Source organism: Betta splendens, chromosome 11 (genome assembly GCF_900634795.4).
Source record: "Betta splendens chromosome 11, fBetSpl5.4, whole genome shotgun sequence".
NCBI lineage: Eukaryota > Metazoa > Chordata > Actinopteri > Anabantiformes > Osphronemidae > Betta > Betta splendens.
The window spans coordinates 14,521,213-14,539,628 of NC_040891.2; the positions used below are offsets into that span (position 1 = coordinate 14,521,213).

At 52.8% G+C, this 18,416-nt stretch overlaps 1 protein-coding gene across 1 annotated transcript in view; it reads right to left on the reverse strand.

Annotated features, from left to right (window-relative positions):
• Positions 1-18,416, reverse strand: part of pvrl2l (PVR cell adhesion molecule related 2 like) — a 95,093-nt gene that overhangs the window by 4,489 nt on the left and 72,188 nt on the right. Inside the window, exons 5-6 of the mRNA XM_029167800.3 lie at positions 16,962-17,079; positions 16,532-16,680 (exon numbers count right to left, since the gene is read on the reverse strand). Coding sequence (XP_029023633.1) covers positions 16,532-16,680; positions 16,962-17,079 — 267 coding nt within the window. The remainder of the gene's footprint in view (positions 1-16,531; positions 16,681-16,961; positions 17,080-18,416) is intronic.

Sequence of the window (18,416 nt, forward strand, 5' to 3'; positions counted from 1 at the left end):
GTCGCGTGCTGGAGGAGGGAGCGCTTCTCTGGTTCCGGCTCAAAACAAGTTGAGTGATGGCGACCGATACTCGCACGCGTCGCGCTGCGGCGGCGGTGACTGACAGGCGGCGTTCGTCACCGGGAGCTTCACCATCAGACGAGATGAAAGCGCGGCCGAGTTCAGCGCTCGATGGCGACGCGGCGAGACGCTGAGCGTTCCCGTCCCGTGCAGAACAAACCCGGCGCTCGCTAATGGAGCCGACTGTAGATCAGCCCTGACAAATGCGCCTGATGCGCGATCAGATCCGTGTCAGCCGCCTTATGAGACGCTTTAGTAAACACTGCTCTATGAACTCACTGCTACAAAAAGTGAAATGAAGAAGAAATAAAGTACAGCGACTGTCGTTAGCAGGAAAATAGGCCACGCTTGTCATCCTTATTTCTCATCAGCAGCAGCATCCTGCCTGCATTAAGAAGCGTGGTGATAAATGTCATGGAGAGGCAGGGGAGCTTATATCAGTCTCTGTATTAGTGTCATGTACACGGAGCAGATCAGACGAGGGGCCCATGGAAACGGCACCCGTTCCTCATAATCCAAATGAGAAGATTTGGGCTGCGAGGTGGAAGTTAGAAGGACGAGGGAGGATGGAGCCGAGAGCAGTCGGAGGAAGGAAGACAAATAATCTCCCGTTGATCTCCTCCGCCACCTCTCTCCAAGAATAAAACCAGGGCCGAGAACACAGGAAGCTGCTTGAGCCGTGGTGTAATAAAGCCAGAGGCAGAGTGTAAAAGCTGCACAGTGGGAATCCTCATTAAAAGCAGCTTTGGGTCAAGGAGAAGACGTCCTGTGAAGACGCAGCCATGAATGAGCTCGTCTCACACCGACACGTTCGCATCCAGCGTTATGATACGTGCACGCGGGGTTTGATCCGACGCTGGTTTACGCTCAGCTCACGCAGCAACACAGCAGCTCCTTTCGAGGAATTTCTTCTAACTCCTACGCAGAATCTAAATGTTAACAAGACGGACAAGTTCCACGTTACATAAGTTATTGCAACGTTAAGACAAAGGTCAGGAGGAGTTCTGGTGCTGCAGCTTCTGGACCAGTGATGAATATTAATTACGACCCTTCAACCCGGAGCGTGGGCTAAGCCCTGTTCAAACCAGGCGCCGCAGTGGAAATGTTTGAGTGCAGCCGCTCTGCAAGAGAACCGCGGCTGCTTCTGCCCGGAACGCTTGCATAACGGCTGGGCGGCCGCTTTCATGCTGTCCAATGCCCCGGAGTCGCGGCGTCGCGGAGCACGGACGCTCAGACACCGAGGAGCCGACGCCGCGCGCAGCCTGCGTCGTGGCCGACGAGCAGCACTTCCTCCTGTTACTGTCAAACACCTTGTTTACTGGCGAAGTGCAGCTCCTTAATATTAATGCAACACGTGTCAACGCTGTCGTTCCACATTTAAACCAGTAGAGCAGATGGAGAATCCACACACAAACTAAAGAGTGCTCCCGACTGAGCCTTGAACTCTGGTCGACTTTCCTTCCTTGCAGTTCTTTAAGTATATTTAGGTAATAAACTGTGGGAAGCAGCAGTAATCTGTGCTTTAAAGTGGCAGATGAGAGGAGCAGGACTCACGGCCCCGACGAACACAAGTGCCTGAAGAAAGGAGGAACAGCACAGAAACAACATCCGGACGGAGCTTCGTACAAGCGATGGTTCTGGGAGGATCAGACAAATAATCAGAACCGCTGAGTGGAGGAGTCGAGGCCAAAGCGTCACGGTGGGTTAATGGGACCCGGAGGCACAAGAGACAAAACCACAGAGAGAGCGGTTCGAGAGGATCCACTTCACCAGACGCCGAAGCCGGAGCTCAACGTTTAAGGAACTCATCGGAAACTTGATTTGAATAATAGACTCTCGCTTTTATGTGAAGCGGCCTGAAAGGTCAGACTGAAGGACGAGCTCAGCCCCTCGCTCAGGCAGCGACACTCCACACGGCCGCCACAGAATGAGGCGAGAAACGGGTCCAGACCTGAAACCGGTGAACAGGATGACGCTTCAGACCCTCAATAACCCGATGCAGCGACAACTAGAAACCTGAAAGCCACTCGTAGTAAATAGAACCTCCTCAGAGGTTCAAAACACTGACGCTCAGAGATAAACACTGTTATGATCATAACAGGTTGAACTCTGCAATACATTCACTGCTGTTAAAACAAATGAACAATTAGACGCTAATTTCTACACAATTCAGCTCAACATTAAATAATGAGGTCAGCACAGTCACCAGGCAACACGTAAACCAACAAACCCCTATGGCAGCAAACCCCAGCAGCCACTGGTCTGTGATGGTGGAATCAGCTGCTAATGAGTCACACGTCCTGGATGTTTCCCATTATAGTGCAGCGTAATGGGGACATCCAGGAAGCAGCTTCAGCTCCGTCTCCTTCATGAAGCTGCGCACACACACTGAACACACGGGCCATTCCTCTGCATCAACCAGCAGAGCATCACACACATTAGCCACTAGACGCTAAAAGCATGGATGCGTATCTGTGTCACATCTCCGACCAAACCATCACACACACACTAATTACCCCGATGACACACAGGCACCAAGAGCCACGCTGTCTATTCAATTATCCCTAATTTTCCTTGATATTCACACGCACACATGCACTTTATTTGCCCCGTGACCATAATTTTACACAGCCCGCCCCCATCCAGCCACCGGTGTTTCCATGACGACATCAATCATTTCCTCATGCAGCCTCTCAACGCTGCAGCGAGGGGGAAATTTCCTGCCTAAATCATCTTCAATTCCGTCTCTTCATCACAGATTCTAGCCACTGCTTTTCATCTCCAGCTCTGTCTCCTCACTTTTCATCAGCCAGGAAATAATCAGAGTATGGTAAGAAGAAAAAATGACGGAGGAAGACGACATTGTAAACCACAGAATAAGGCACAAAGAGAGAGCGAGTGAACGAGGGGAGAAAAGTCAGATCGACTTTTTTAAGCATCTTGTTTTGGGCGTTTTTTTGGCCCACTGAGCTTCGCTGAGCTCTCCTCTGAGGCCCTCACCGTTTTAAATGGATGCTTTCTGACACAGAGCGAGCAGATGGGATGAAAACTAAAGAGCGCAGACAGACGGAAGGAGAGGAATAAAGAGGGGGAGCGAGGAGAGGAGGGGTGCAGGGAAGGAGAGATGGATGGATGCGAGTGAAGATGAATGGATGGAGCCTCGTCTCCTACGCTCGTTACCCTTTTCCACCTTGAAAGCTCATCTGCATCGTTTTATCTTCCTGCAGAAAACACACAGATGAAAGTACAAAAGGCCCACGTGGGAGTTACAGGCCTGAGCACAAGGCGTTTACTCAGATTACCCCCCCGCGGAGGTTATGAACTCCAGGAGGTTTCCCAGAATGCCTCTGCACTTCCTGTCGTTTTGCATCCAGCTGCTGCAGCTCCACACAAACACTCCACCAGTGACTCGCTGACGCACAAACAACACACTCAGGCTCACACTCGGCAGATGATTTCCCCACTCCTGGCTCCATTCACCTTAATAACCACCCTCAGCCTCCGTGTACATGCACAGAGAATTACAGCCTTTGTGCAGCACTTGTGAAGGCTTGTGCTCACACAAAGCGCATGAACACACGGAGCACCTTCACTCACGCCTGACAGCTCCTGGCAGCAGACGCACGCTTCCAGGTGTCGAAGCCCAGCCTGACTCACGGCTGCAGGAATGCGAGGCCTCGGAGGGAACCACCTCCAGCCGCAGGTTTTTACTGAGCGCAGATTAAGTGCACGGCTGTAAAACGCAGTCGTAAACGCGAACGCACTGAAGCAACAGGACTGGGCATCGATCTGCAGCACATGCAGACGGATGTTTATACTGTAAAAGCAGAGCCAGCGGGAACCAGGACAGTAAGAGTCATCATCTGTGGGATGAAAAGCAGGCAGGAGGTCTGAATCGTCCTCCTCAGCGGAACCCGTCCAGGTTCTGAAGGCGCTCCTTCATTCTGTGAAGCTCTGCGTCGTCAGCGCTGCTTTGCTCCTATTGGAGGCAGTGGTTAGTGTTTAACATGACTCCACTCCTCCAGCGTTACCGCAGTGACACCTCCTCATCCTCCAGCAGATAATGACGCGCTCGTTGGGGAGAGTGTCTCTGTCTCCGGTACCATGAGAGCTGCGACCCAAACGGGCCCAGCGTCTCTCGGCGCCGGCCGCCTGGAGGCACCACACAATTAGCCTGTGAGTCCCGTTCCAGGTAAAACACTGTTGTGGAGCGTTGTGTGGGTCTAATTTAATCAAATCCAGATTGCTGCCTGCAAAATGAGCGGTTGCTGCCCCGCGGCCGACGGTGGCCTGCAATTACAGAGACGACGGCTGTGGAGCGCAGGGTCTGATTCACCTTCGCATTGTTTGCTTTACGTGCTCGTTCTCAGCCTGATTCCAGACAGACAGCCTGTAAACTGGAGGCTCCTGCTCTGCTCTAATGCACAGGAAGCTGACACGCTGCCAGGCTCAAGGATCACAGGAAGGAGCCGGGCCAGTTCCTGTGACGCGTCCTTTGTGAGGCAGAAGAAGAGGAGCTGGACTCAGTCCAGGACGCACTTTCCCACGGGTTCAATTTGTTGACGGACGCGCTGGAACCTGGAGGTTCTGGTCGACGTCCTGCACCGCGTGGCTGTGCTTTGGCTTCGCTGGCTCCGTCTTCACAAGCGCAGCCAGACCAGCTCCACCAGAACAAGGGCCCGGCGGCGGCGCCGCTCGCAGCCGACGGTCCCGACGGGGCCTCATCGCGAGCAGGATGATGCATTGGGTTTTTCACCCGCACTTCTCACTGGAAACTTTGATACAGAGCAGACGATAACAAATAGCCTCCGTCAGCCAGTCGTGTCCACATAAAGAAGCATTTAATGCAAATCTGTGGTGATCCATCACCGGCTGTGGTGCTTACTCACAGAACACACACACTCACACCGAGCCGTCAGCTCGAGTGGGTTCAGTAGTTTAATGAACATTATTGATGGCGAGGCTACAGCACCGCTGCTATAATTAGTGTGATGTCTCACACCTAAATGTCTGCGGCTTCATTAATTCAGCGCAGATTCCAGCTAATCTACAAACACACACACACACACACACACACACACACACACACACACACACACACACACACACACGTGTCATAATCCAAAGCCTGGAAGAGCTCATGCTCCCGCAGTTATTCACTTGATCTGGGTTTGATGTGTGTGTGTGTGTGTGTGTGTGTGTGTGTGTGTGTGTGTGTGTGTGTGTGTGTGTGTGTGTGTGTGTGTGTGTGTGTGTGTGTGTGCATACATGCCAGTGTTGTATTTTTAGGCCTATTCTGCCTGGCTGAATGCAGGCAGCTGATTGGATCCAGACCCTGGCTGTTGATACTGATCAACAAACCCAGCTGAGTGAAAACCAGCCATCAGCCTCCCTCCGCCGCTCCTGCCCACTCTCACTCAATCCGTCGCCCTCTCTAAGTCATCCAGTCATCCTGCTCTCCTCCAGCTCCCCCTCCTCCCTCTTAAATAGGGTGGTTTGTGGTCGAGTGACTCATTTCTAAGCAAATCTGGACCGCGGAGGAGAGGAGAGTGAGACGGGAGCGGGGGAGCAGCAGTGAGAGGGAGCAGTGGGGTGTTAAAGGGGCCCTGGAGAGGGGGAGCGGGAGACGAAGCTGAGCTCGCGTGCCTTAGCTCATTTCAGATGGATCCCTTCCATCCTTTCATAAACATAAAAAAGAGCAGGGGAGAGGGCAAAGAGGGAGGATGAGGGAGCCGAGGGCCCAGTGTGGACAGGATTAAGGCCACTCTCTAAAGCCACAGCTCTCTTTGCTCCTTTATCCACCTCTGCCCTGTTCATGAATACGATCAGCAGCGTGAAAATGGAAAGCAAACATCAAGACAGCAATAACGCTCCACACCACATTTCATTCATGGCTGCATAATTCGATACTTGGGGAGCTGTTGATGCCTCTGCACAATGACATGAGATAAATGTCAGGGCTCGCTGAAATGTTCAGCGGTGGAGAAGGAGCCGAGAGCGCGATCAGCCGCATGGGAGGAAGTTAGCGTCACCGTAATAAAGAAAGATGCACCGGGCGGCGGAACAACAGCGCCGAGCGGCTCCACGCTGAGGTCACGGCGCACGCACGCGGCAGCCGTTTGTCTGGACCCGGTGCCGCTGCCATTCACTGCTGCTGCTCGTCCCTTCATTAAATCAGCCTCTAATGACGCCGCGCTGCAGACGGCTGCTTATCACCGCGTCCCTCTGTGACGGAGGATATTGGATTAGAGCCGCTCTCAATCATGCGTCAGCTGCTTCTTCCTCTGAGCGAAGGCAGCAGCTCGTGCTTTATTCCCATACGGCGTTCACAGTAAAAGCCGTGATTGGAGCCCAGCCCGTCCATCGCTCCTGCCGCCTCCTCATTCCTCCACCCTCTGACTCACACCGTCCTCCTTCCCTCCTCTGCATTGATCAGCCTGTAGTGGATTAGTGCGATAGCAGTCTGACCCGGCCGGCCGGCAACGAGCCGCCGGCTAATTGAAAGACAGATTAGCGGCTGCTTGGCCTCAGCCATCACTACACATATGCACGGCTTTATCCATGCTGAGACGAGTGGCACCAAGATGAGGCTGAGCCCTGTGTGGATGCGACTGGGCCTTAACAACGAGGTCCACCTGTGTGGATGCTACTGGGCCTTAGCAACGAGCTCCACCTGTGTGGATGCTACTGGGCCTTAGCAACGAGCTACACCTGTGTGGATGCGACTGGGCCTTAGCAACGAGGTCCACCTGTGTGGATGCTACTGGGCCTTAGCAACGAGCTACACCTGTGTGGATGCGACTGGGCCTTAGCAACGAGCTACACCTGTGTGGATGCGACTGGGCCTTAGCAACGAGCTCCACCTGTGTGGATGCTACTGGGCCTTAGCAACGAGCTCCACCTGTGTGAATGCTACTGGGCCTTAGCAACGAGCTACACCTGTGTGGATGCGACTGGGCCTTAGCAACGAGCTCCACCTGTGTGGATGCTACTGGGCCTTAGCAACGAGCTCCACCTGTGTGGATGCTACTGGGCCTTAGCAACGAGCTACACCTGTGTGGATGCTACTGGGCCTTAGCAAACCAGCGTCTCCACCTGTGTGCAGGAAGAAACTGCATAAAACATGGAACGGCAGGAACCAGGTAATCACACCTCCCTCGCTCCATCTCCAGCTGCAGGTAACAGCGAACATCTGGCCCGGTGAGTCCGGAGAAGAATGAGCCTGAGCCAAAATCCTCAGAAATGAAGGTACACATTAAACCAGCGATGGTCTGCTCAATGGCAGGTCCAGGAACCACAATTACTGCAAAACGAGGAGCGAGGACCGAGCGGAGAGGCCGGTGGAGCCGGATGCAGCGCGTGATTAGCCCACCGGGTCACCCGCATGCTGCCGGGCCCTGATTGGAACCGGCCCCGACTCGGCTCGGTTCAGCTCCATCAATGGATTCACTCCTCACTTCAAACTGCAGCAGTGAAAGGGAAGGTTCAAATCCTGGCTGCATCAACGCTCACGAGGAACAAGCAGGAGGAACTTTACAATATTTAGCCTCTAACCAGACAAGGCTCAGCCTCCAGCTGTGCCGACTGCCAATCAATCACACACCGATGGATCTACGTCTAAGAACACGGATGCTGGTTCAAGAGAACGTGCCACAGAGCAGGTTGGTGCTGGAACCGTCAGTGGATCGGCCAAAAGAGACGCCGGCGACAGAGACTCGTCTGAGATCGATCGCTGACTGATAACGCTGCTGTTCTGCATGTGTCCTCACAAACAAAGACTCCCAGTGGTCACCTCAGCGCTCAGACAAACACTGTAGTGGCCAAAGAGGAGCTCATCAATAAATCACCCCGAGCCTCAAAGTCCCAGCGGGACGCATCACTGTCAGCTTCATTAAACAAAACCTTGAATGAAGCTCAAAGAGTCGCTGAGATGATGTCGATTCCACAGACGCTGTGTCTGAACGTCACGCTTGAACCCAGAACGCCTCTGATCGGTTCTGCTTTAACCCAGAGCGCCTCCGATCGGTTCTGATTGAACCCAGAGCGTCTCCGATCGGTTCCGATTGAACCCAGAGTACCTCTGACCGGTTCCAATTGAACCCAGAGCACCTCTGATCGTTTCTGTTTGAACCCAGAACACCTCTGATCGGTTCTGCTTCAACCCAGAGCGCCTTCAGTTCCGATTGAACCCAGAGCACCTCTGACTGGTTCTGATTGAACCCAGAGCGCCTCTGATCGGTTCAGTTTGAACCCAGAGCATCTCTGATTGGTTTGATTGAACCCAGAGCACCTCTGACCGGTTCTGATTGAACCCAGATCGCTTCTGACCGGTTCTGATTGATCCGAGAGCACCTCTGATCGGTTCCGTTTGAACCCAGAGCGCCTCTGATCAGTTTGATTGAACCCAGAGTGCCTCTGATCGGTTCTGTTTGAACCCAGAACGCCTCAGATTGGTTCTGATTGAACCCAGAGCACCTCTGATCGGTTCCGTTTGAACCCAGATCACCTCTGATCGGTTTGATTGAACCCAAAGCGCCTCTGATCGGTTCTGTTTGAACCCAGATCGCCTGTGATCGGTTCTGATTGAACCCAGATCGCCTCTGATCGGTTCTGCTTTAACCCAGAGCGCCTCCGATCGGTTCCGATTGAACCCAGAGTACCTCTGACCGGTTCCAATTGAACCCAGATCGCCTCTGACCGGTTCTGTTTGATCCGAGAGCACCTCTGATCGGTTCCGTTTGAACCCAGAGTACCTCTGACCGGTTCGAATTGAACCCAGAGCACCTCTGATTGTTTCTGTTTGAACCCAGAACGCCTCTGATCGGTTCTGCTTCAACCCAGAGCGCCTTTAATCGGTTTCGATTGAACCCAGAGCACCTCTGACTGGTTCTGATTGAACCCAGAGCGCCTCTGATTGGTTCAGTTTGAACCCAGAGCATCTCTGATTGGTTTGATTGAACCCAGAGCACCTCTGACCGGTTCTGATTGAACCCAGATCGCCTCTGACCGGTTCTGTTTGATCCGAGAGCACCTCTGATCGGTTCCGTTTGAACCCAGAGCGCCTCTGATCGGTTTGATTGAACCCAGAGTGCCTCTGATCGGTTCTGTTTGAACCCAGATCGCCTGTGATCGGTTCTGATTGAACCCAGATCGCCTCTGACCGGTTCTGTTTGATCCGAGAGCACCTCTGATCGGCTTTGTTTGAACCCAGAGCGCCTCTGACAGGTTCTGATTGAACCCAGAGGTGCTGGTTCTGCTGGTTCTGCCGCTCCCGGCACCCGTCCTGGTCTCAGGTCCGCGGTGTCTCTGCTGGTGTGACTTGTCTAGAAGGACACAACAGAACCAGCGCCAGCGCAGAATGTTACACCGGCGTCTGGCTCAGTTCCCAGGAAAGAATCTCGCAGTGAGCGTGGATGGGAGGCGGCGGGTTGTGTTGAGAGCCCCGTCCTGTACTTTCACCTCGCCAGCCCCGCTGTTGTTCATTTTCACTTCATCACAGCCGTAATCCCTCTGTTAATTCTGCTAATTCGCTCTTGCACCACACTTTACACTCCTACTTTACAGCAATTATGCTCTATGGAAGCATTTGGTGTTTTAAGCTAATTATGGGCCTAATCCTAATGAGATATCGTTCATGTACACCTTCCATACAGAGCGGGGGATTCTCCAAAGCAATCACACAATTAACCACTTCAGCCCTTGTTCATTTGTTTTCCTTCAATTCCAGAGAGCAGGACTTTTGCATCCATTTTCCAGCATGAATCACGTTTGACCTGTAAACGGCGTCTTTCCCACATCGAGGCTGCTGCAGCCTTCTCACCATAAACCGGCGTCGATGCAGGCGACGGCGGGTGGAGGTCTGGTCTCATGAACCAGCAGCCTGCTGAGCATCGCCTGCCGCATCCCAATGGCAGGAGCCCGCGCTGCGACGTCAATGGGCCAAAGTGAATTAGCATTTGACATTTGTGTGTTTCGCCACCGCCGGCAGACGCGGGGGACGGGCAGCGTCTCGCTGCTACGCTCGCATTCAGACAGGCTGCTGCAGAGGCTGAACTGCTGACCTTTCATTAATCTAACCTTCCTACTTCCCTGCTGCCCCAAACACTCATCCGCTATTCCCCCCTGCTGTGCATGTTGAAGGATACTGGACCAGCAGAGCCGAGCATGTGTGTAGCGATAAATAAAGCCCAGACACAGCACACAGCTAATTGTGGAGGCCACGCGTGGGGTCTGCAGAGACTGAGACCAGAGCTGAGGATGATGAAGCTGGATGGAAGCTGCTACACCCCCCCCCCCCCACACACACACGTATTCCTTCTGTGATTTGCACCAACCACACGCACACACGAGTCATGAACTTTGCATTCATGGGCAGTAAAGACAACACTCTACGCTGCTCAATAATCTGCCTAAAACAGACAAATAATCCAAACTGCAGACATCACAACACATGAGATATTCCAGCCGTGGAAGTGGAGCAGCATGCGAGTGTGAGGGTCAGGCTCCTCTTCATCCGCTCATCATCAACTGAAGATCAGATGATTATTTTCCACCGCCGCTCTTAATACAAACACCGCTGCAAGCGTTTTGTGGGATTGACCCGGGTCGGATCAGAACACACTGCTGCTTTGAGCGCGTGTGGACGCGTGTGGAGGTTCATGATGCTGTGACGGAGCCTCTCTCACCTCCAAGCTGTGGATGCGGGGGCTTCACGCGTCCCGGCCCTACGTCTGCGTGCACGTCTGCGCGTCACGTCTGCGCGTCACGTCTGCGCGTCACGTCTGCGCGTCACGTCTGCGTGCACGTCTGCGCCCCATGTCTGCGCCCCATGTCTGCGCGTCACGTCTGCGTGCACGTCTGCGTGTCACGTCTGCGTGTCACGTCTGCGTGCACGTCTGCGTGTCACGTCTGCGTGCACGTCTGCGTGTCACGTCTGCGTGCGATAAGCCACTGCCTCTTATCTCGCCGGCAGCCCCAGCGGTCGCACCGAGGGCCACACCCGGCGCTCGCTGGGATTTCTGGAAGCTCCTATCTGATTGCCTCAGTTTTGTTTCTGTCAGTGGGAAATAATTATGTTTTAATCCCACGTGGACGACCCCTCCCTCCGAGGACGGGGGATAAGCTTCATTCAGAAACGATGTCAACGTGGAAATGAAACTCATCTGGATGAAATCACTCCCAGTGTTTGTGCCAAGATTTGGACTCAGTCAAGCTTTCAGAGCAGCACAGCTGATAGGAGATCAGTAATTATACGAGTCAAAACAGCAGCAATATTAAACCCAGAGCTCAGAAATGAAGAGGTTTTATTAAAAGTAGATAATTAAAAGTGCAGTTCAATTATTTTTGTGGTAAAATAAAAAATGGAACTTGGTCATTTGTAGATTTTACATTTTTACCTTGTTGGTATTTGGAGCTATAGAAATAAAGTGAGTTGAATTGGTTCAGTTTGTTTCAGCAGCTCTGGACGATGAATCACAGCTCAGCTGGACAGAGTTCAGCACCGGTAACGATGAATGATAAGAAACCGAGCAGAGGTCCTAAATGCAATAAATATGACAGAACTGATATCGGAGCTCCCTTAAAATATGCTGTTATTCAATTATTGAGAACTGCACTTTGTCATCTCTGAGGATTTTAGAGTTTCTGCTAGAGCTTTGACATCTGCTGCTGCATGTTTGGCAGTGTGACTAGATTAATATATTAATACCCAAATAAGAGTGAAACCCCTCCAACGGATCCAGGAATAAACCGGAACCAAAGTTTCCGCCCCCTCCTCCCACAACGACAGCTCGCACCCAATGTTCTTTTCCTGCCGCTATTGGCTCCATCAGATGCTACAGTTCTGTGGCCTCGGGCCAAAACTGGAGCAAAACCAAATCAGCTCCATCAAGACATGGAGATTAGATAGGAGCTGACTGCTAAGTCTAAACAGGCAGCCACTTCCTGTCTGTTACTGTAGCAACACATCACTTATGACGGCAGCCTGAGGAGCTGCTGTGACATCGTTGGCTACGGGGTCGGGCTGGCGACAAAACGACACACTCAGCTCAGACTGAAGTCTAAAGCATGGGCTCTGGACTATCACAGGTCCTCACAGGTCATCACAGATCCTCACAAGTTCTCACAGGTCATCACAAGTTCTCACAGGTCATCACAGGTCCTCACAAGTTCTCACAGGTCATCACAGGTTCTCACAGGTCATCACAGATGATCACAAGACCTCACAGGTCCTCACAGGTCATCACAGGTCATCACAGGTCATCACAGGTTCTCACAAGTACTCACACCGAGACACAGGTAATCACAAGTCCTAACAGGTGCTCACAGGTCATCACAGATCATCACAAGACCTCACAGGTCGTCACAAGTTCTCACAGGTCATCACAGCTTCTCACAGGTCATCACAGTTCATCACAAGACCTCACAGGTCATTACAGGTCCTCGCAGGTTCTCACAGATCATCACAGGTCCTCACAGGTCATCACAGCTCCTTACAAGTTCTCACAAGTCCCCACAGATCATCACAAGTCATCACAAGCTCTCACAGGGACTCACACTGAGACCTGGAACTAGTCCACAGAACAAACACCACAAGAGTCTTTGCTTCCCTGGTCCGAACTAGGGAGGATGTTTAGTTGCTGTTGAACATTTAATAATTTGACTCGCCATTGGTTTCAGTGCTAAACCTTTAATCGGTCGTGTAATGAGCGCGCCGTCTTTATCTTTGAAGCAGCGGAGGAGCGTGTTATCTGTGCGTATCTGCATCCTCCTCGTGTTTCATTAAGCCTGCACGGAGGTTGGCCTGGGGTTTGTCTGAGGAAGCCAGTGCCAGCGTTTCCCCCGTGGCCACATCATCTGATTATTCTATGCACAAAGCTGCGCGCTCCAATTTGTCTGTGTGTGCATGTGTGAAGCGCGTGAGCGCGTTCGTGTCTTTCCAGCGGACAGCTATCTCGCTCGCCGCGGGCGATCCAGGAAATGTTTCTCCACCGGTCCCCTCCAATGTGACAGTGTGTGCGAGCGCGTCCCAGGGAAGAAGTGTGTGTTAGAAGAGCAACAACAGCCCCCAGCCCAGAGCCAGCTGGACTCCCCATGAAAGGCCTGGATGTATGGAGGGGGAGGAGGCGGCGGCTGAGGTCACTGGCTCCTGCCAGCTCGCTTTTTCACACTCACGCAGGACTTTCAGCCTCTCTCCTCCTGCTGTTACCTCTGTCTGTGCCGCAGCATCACTCGCTGCCTTTTCGCCCTCGCTCCACTCCCACAACTCGCCTTTATCTCACTTCTCCGTCTTTCTTCTGCAGCCCACCTCACCTCTAATCCCCCCCATCTTCCTCCACTCCAATCTTATTTTCAGCCAACGTCCTTCCCTGCTCGCTCTGCGCTCTTGTGCCGGGCAGATCCAGCTGGCGCCATGGCAACCAAGTAAGCCATGCATAGCTGGAAATCCTGCGAGTGTTATCGGATGGGAGTTGTCGGTCTGGACTTAGTGTGTGTGTGTGTAGCAGTGTGTGTGTCTAGTCCTTCAGCTTCTCTTCCTCCTTCACATTTTTTTACCCTTCATGGCTCCATCTCGACCCCGTCTGATGCTGAGGGGAGAATCCTGATACGTGACGCGTCCAGACAGCGAAGTGCTTTCATCTACAGTTTAACCGAGCCTGGAGGAGCCGTTAACAGAGCTCAGCAGGGAAATTAGTGGGGTGCGTCGGGCCCGTGTGCACACAGTGGCTGGGTATTAAGTGTTAGATTATGGAGAGCGGAGGCCGTCCACGCTCGGCGTTTAGATTCACGCTGGGAGGCTGGAACCGGCTTCTATCAGCGAGTCTGTGGCAAACGGCTCCAGAATGTGGATACAAAGACTCAAACAATCTTTTGGTAAAGATGAAGAAACTGTATGAAACGACTTCAATGACTTCTATTGTAGCGGCACTTCACATGTAAAAAGCCACAATCAATTTACAGGCCCCAGAAATAAGCGTCCACTCGTCAGCACAGCGCCAGCGCATGAAGGCGCCGTTAGCTGGGATTAAACGCTGACCGGGTCGAAGCGGCGGCCGATGAGGCCCGACGCCGCTGAAGCTGAAGCAACGGACTCTCACCGTCACAGCAGGGGTTCAGCTCCGCGAGGAGCAAACTGCCCATGACGAGGCCTCACCCGCTCACCATCATCCACAAAGAGCCACTGGACTGAGCTGCTGAGACCGGGCCACGACTCGGCACCAGCCGAGGCTCCGCTGGGCTGAGTCGTGGCCCGGTCCGTTCTTGGGCAGCGAAGGGGGAACGCGAACGCATCATGGGCTTCGGCCGCTGCACAGATTCCAACAAGACTACAAGCGCTCAAAGGCAGGAGCAGGACGGATCCTGGGCAGCAGCACGTTTAAGCTTCATTTCATTTACATTTCTATGTAGTGCACAGGCACTGAATGGATTCATGCTAGTGTGCAGATAAATTAAACATCTAATCAAATCATACAAGTGGAAAAACTTTAAAAAATATCATATCGTAAGATTTTGTATGAGCTCATGGACCATTTTTCCATTTCTTCTTGTTCGCAATAATCACAGGTAGAGTTGAAAAGAATGACACATGGTTTGAATTAAAGTTGAATGGAACTTTTATAATTGAATATATTGTCACCCTGAGCCAGGAGTTAGAGAGCGGATACTTTTCGAGTCACAGTGATTCTGAAATGACACGAGTTGGATTTAATAAAGCAGCACGGACACAGAGGGAGCGCTTCGACAATGACAAACGACTTCACGCACGAACGCAGGACGCGCCTTTGATTCGCAGAGAAGTCAAAATCATCCCCGTCTGTCAGGTCGCATCAAAGCGTCCTTGAGCAGCGAGCGCTGAGCAGAGCCACTTTAGGAGGGGACAGGAAATAAACCGCCAGAGTAAAAGCACGCCGCCGTGGGTGCGCGCAGCTCTTTGCCAGCTTCATTCTGATTCCTGGCACTCGTCGCCTGCACATAAGCGCGTTATAGAGGATTAATTCACACTGGTGCTCGCTGCCCATTTACTCATTTTTATTGTGATGGAACATAAACAAAGCATAAAAAACCAAGGACTCGTGGGCACAAAGAGGACGAGCCGCGCAGGTATCGGACAGAACGTTGGGCTGCGGTTCTGCTCAGATCGGCTGCGTGAACGAGGACCCTTCCAGTCACAGCAGCAGCTTCCAGCTAAAACAGTAGCAGCTCAGCCACTTCTCAACCTCCCACACACGCCTGCCTACAAAGGCCTTTGTTCACAGAGGAGACAATTCAAATCTCCAGCTCCCATTGGCCACAGATGTGCTAAATGCATCGCTCTCTACATTTCTTGGCAAAAGAGAATTTCACTTTGCGTTTTGGGTGTAAAGCACAGAAAGCATGTTTGACCAGTCACACAAGCGGCGGTGGGCACCGTCACACACACATGAATAAGAAACACACAGCTTAGCGGGTTCAAGGTCGCTGATATGTGCAGTCAAGCATCTGAGCACACGCGTGTGCAGAGGACACGCGTGTCAGATCAATGTGTGAATGTGAACGGGAAGGAGGAAGATAAAGTTAAGCCCCAGCAGAAAGGTCAGAGGTCATGCAGTCGTTACAGGACAGACATGGATTCAAAGGTAAAAGACAACAGAAGAAACATAAAGTGTTAGTTGATGTTAATACCAGAAATAAAGAGGGAATAAAAGCAAACTGGCTCACACCAACTCCAAGCTGCTCAGAGGCTCCGGAAACCAACGCCCGCCGCCGCCTCCTCCACAGGGTCAAACAGCAGAAACAAGGCCTCGGCTCACGCTCAGACCACGGGGCACCTTTAATTTAGGTGCAGTGGCCGCGTGGAGTCCAGTTCCAAGAGAGCGCTTTTTTTGAAGTTATCAACATTTAGATCTGGCCCTTGTTCTGCAATTTGGCCGCGCTGTGGGAGGAGGGTCAGTGGAAAACGCGACCGCCCTGAACGGCAGCCAGCGACAGGAGAGAGAGCAGCTCTCAGATCAGACCTGATCCCAGGGTGAGAGTGTGTGTGTGTGTGTGTGTGTGTGTGTGTGTGTGTGTGTGTGTGTGTGTGTGTGTGTGTGTGTGTGTGTGTGTGTGTGTGGGTGTGTGTGTGTGTGTGTGTGTGTGTGTGTGCGTTTGTGTGTGTGCGTGTGTGTGTGTGTGTGTGTGTCTGTTTTTGTGTGTGTGTGTGTGTGTGCGCGTGTGTGTGTGTCTGTGTGCGTCTGTGTGTGTGTGTCTGTGTGTGTGTGTGCGTTTGTGTGTGTGTGTGTGTGTGTGTGTCTGTTTTTGTGTGTGTGCGTGTGTGTGTGTGTGTGCGCGTGTGTGTGTGTCTGTGTGCATGTGTGCGTCTGTGTCTGTGTGTGTCTGTGTGCGTCTGTGTCTGTGTGCGTCTGTGTCTGTGTGTGTGCGTCTGTCTGACCGTCTGTACATGCAGGTGTGCGTTCGTGTGCGTTTGCTGCTGACGAGCATCTGGAGGACTCACCGATGACGATGGTGGTGATCTGGTGCCTACTGGCCCCGTGCTTGTTCTTCACTTCGCAGGTGAAGGTGGTGTTGACGGCGTCGTTCACCTTCCTCACCGTCAGCTTGTTGCCGTCCACCACCACCGTCTCCGGCAGCGAACCGGACGCACTGGACCGATGAAGGAGGAGGAGGAGGAGGAGTGAGAGGGTGAAAAGAACAAAAGGATAAATCGTTACATGCAGAATTAGAGATAACGGATGAAAACGCAGGCGGGAGGAAAGAGGGAATGGAAAAATGCACCAAGAATCACGGAGGAGAGCGACGGTTCGAAGAGTTGGATAAAGAAAATCAAGCCAACAAATCGATGAGACAGAGGGAGAAGAAAATGAGAAAAGAGGAGGAAGAGATGAAGGCGTCCGTTTGTGAGTGATGCTGAGCGCGGCGCTTACGCGGTCCAGGTGATGGCGGTGGGCGCGGGGTTGGAGTTGGCCACGCAGACGAGCACGGCGTCCGAACGCCCCACGTACCAGTTGTTGTCGTAGCCCTCGATGGACACGGACGGAGGGTCTGGACAGAGGAGACGGGACATTAACGGGCGCCAGCTGTTCGGGAGCAGCGCGCTCCCGTTGCCACGGTTACCGGACCAAGCAAAGGCATTCGTCAGCGGCAGAAGTTGTTTTCCTCACATGCTGAACGTTCAGTACTTGGTTCATTCACTGATCTGTGGTTTAGAGCATTTTACTTTTTATTAGTGAAGGTTTTAAACACAAACCTTGCGTTTGAACCTCATTGTTTGCTGGTGTGTGTTTTCAGACTAGACGCGCGGCTGAATCAGCTTTTATCCACAACCACCGCAGCAGAAGACGCGTCGCTCCTTCAGACTGAAGCGGCTCAGACGCAGGTTTTCTGCCTGTTTGCGTCTCAGAGTGCGACCGCAGCGCAGACGGGAGGTTCAGAGCGTGAAGCGTGTCTGCGGTGACCTGTAAAAGCTGATCTCAGGTTCACAGTGACGTGAACTCTCACCCTCTCACCCTCCTGCTCGTGTTCGCGCCCCGTTCGGAGGCTACCAGGCACAGCTGGAGATCAGGTTCAGCAGGTTCGGGCGCCGCAGGAAGGTCGGGGTCGCGCCAGGCGTAATTACACGCAGCTGGTGCTGCAGAACCTCCGCTGACCCACTTTCCCGCTTCCTTTGTGGTGCAGCTGCACCTGCGCGGCCGCCGCCGTGCCCCAGCATGCACCGCTGCGCGTCGCCGCGGTATCGGGCAGCAGACGCTCCGTCTCTCATAACAAACGGGGGCACTGGTGTCAGCGCTAATTAAACACCAGCTCCTCTGCTAAAAACGGCCTCCGTGCACGTTGACTGTTTCTGGCTCGGACTCGGGTTCAGTGGCTGAAACACGAGCGGCCGTGGACCCGTCTCACTGCCCAGTAATGAGCCAGTGGGCGGAACCACGCGTTATGGAGGCTGAACAAACAAATCCCATCGCTGCTGTGGAGCTCAGTGACAGAACCGGACCTGAGCTTAACGCAGCTTCAGCCTCGTTCAGCGCCGCCCGTGTGACAGCGGAGCTGAATTCCCCCATTCTCACCTCTTTGCACTGTCGAGCGCAGCAGAAACACTGGCCCATAGAAGGAAATGAGGCCATGTTTTATTCATGGTCCTGGGCGACGCGCTCAGCGTCTGCTGAGGCAAAGCTAAAGACGAGCTCTCAGATGTTGCTGCAAATAGACCAGATGTTGTTTTTGTCTTCTAGATCATTAGAAAAGTGACTGTGGAGGAGGATGTGGAGAAAGTGCTTCACACCAGCGTTTCCTCTCAGCTCAGATCTGAATGTGGACTCTTTGTCCACGTTTGGCATCTGAGGACTGTGTGTGAGTGAAGGAGGATCTGCAGGTGACTGAAG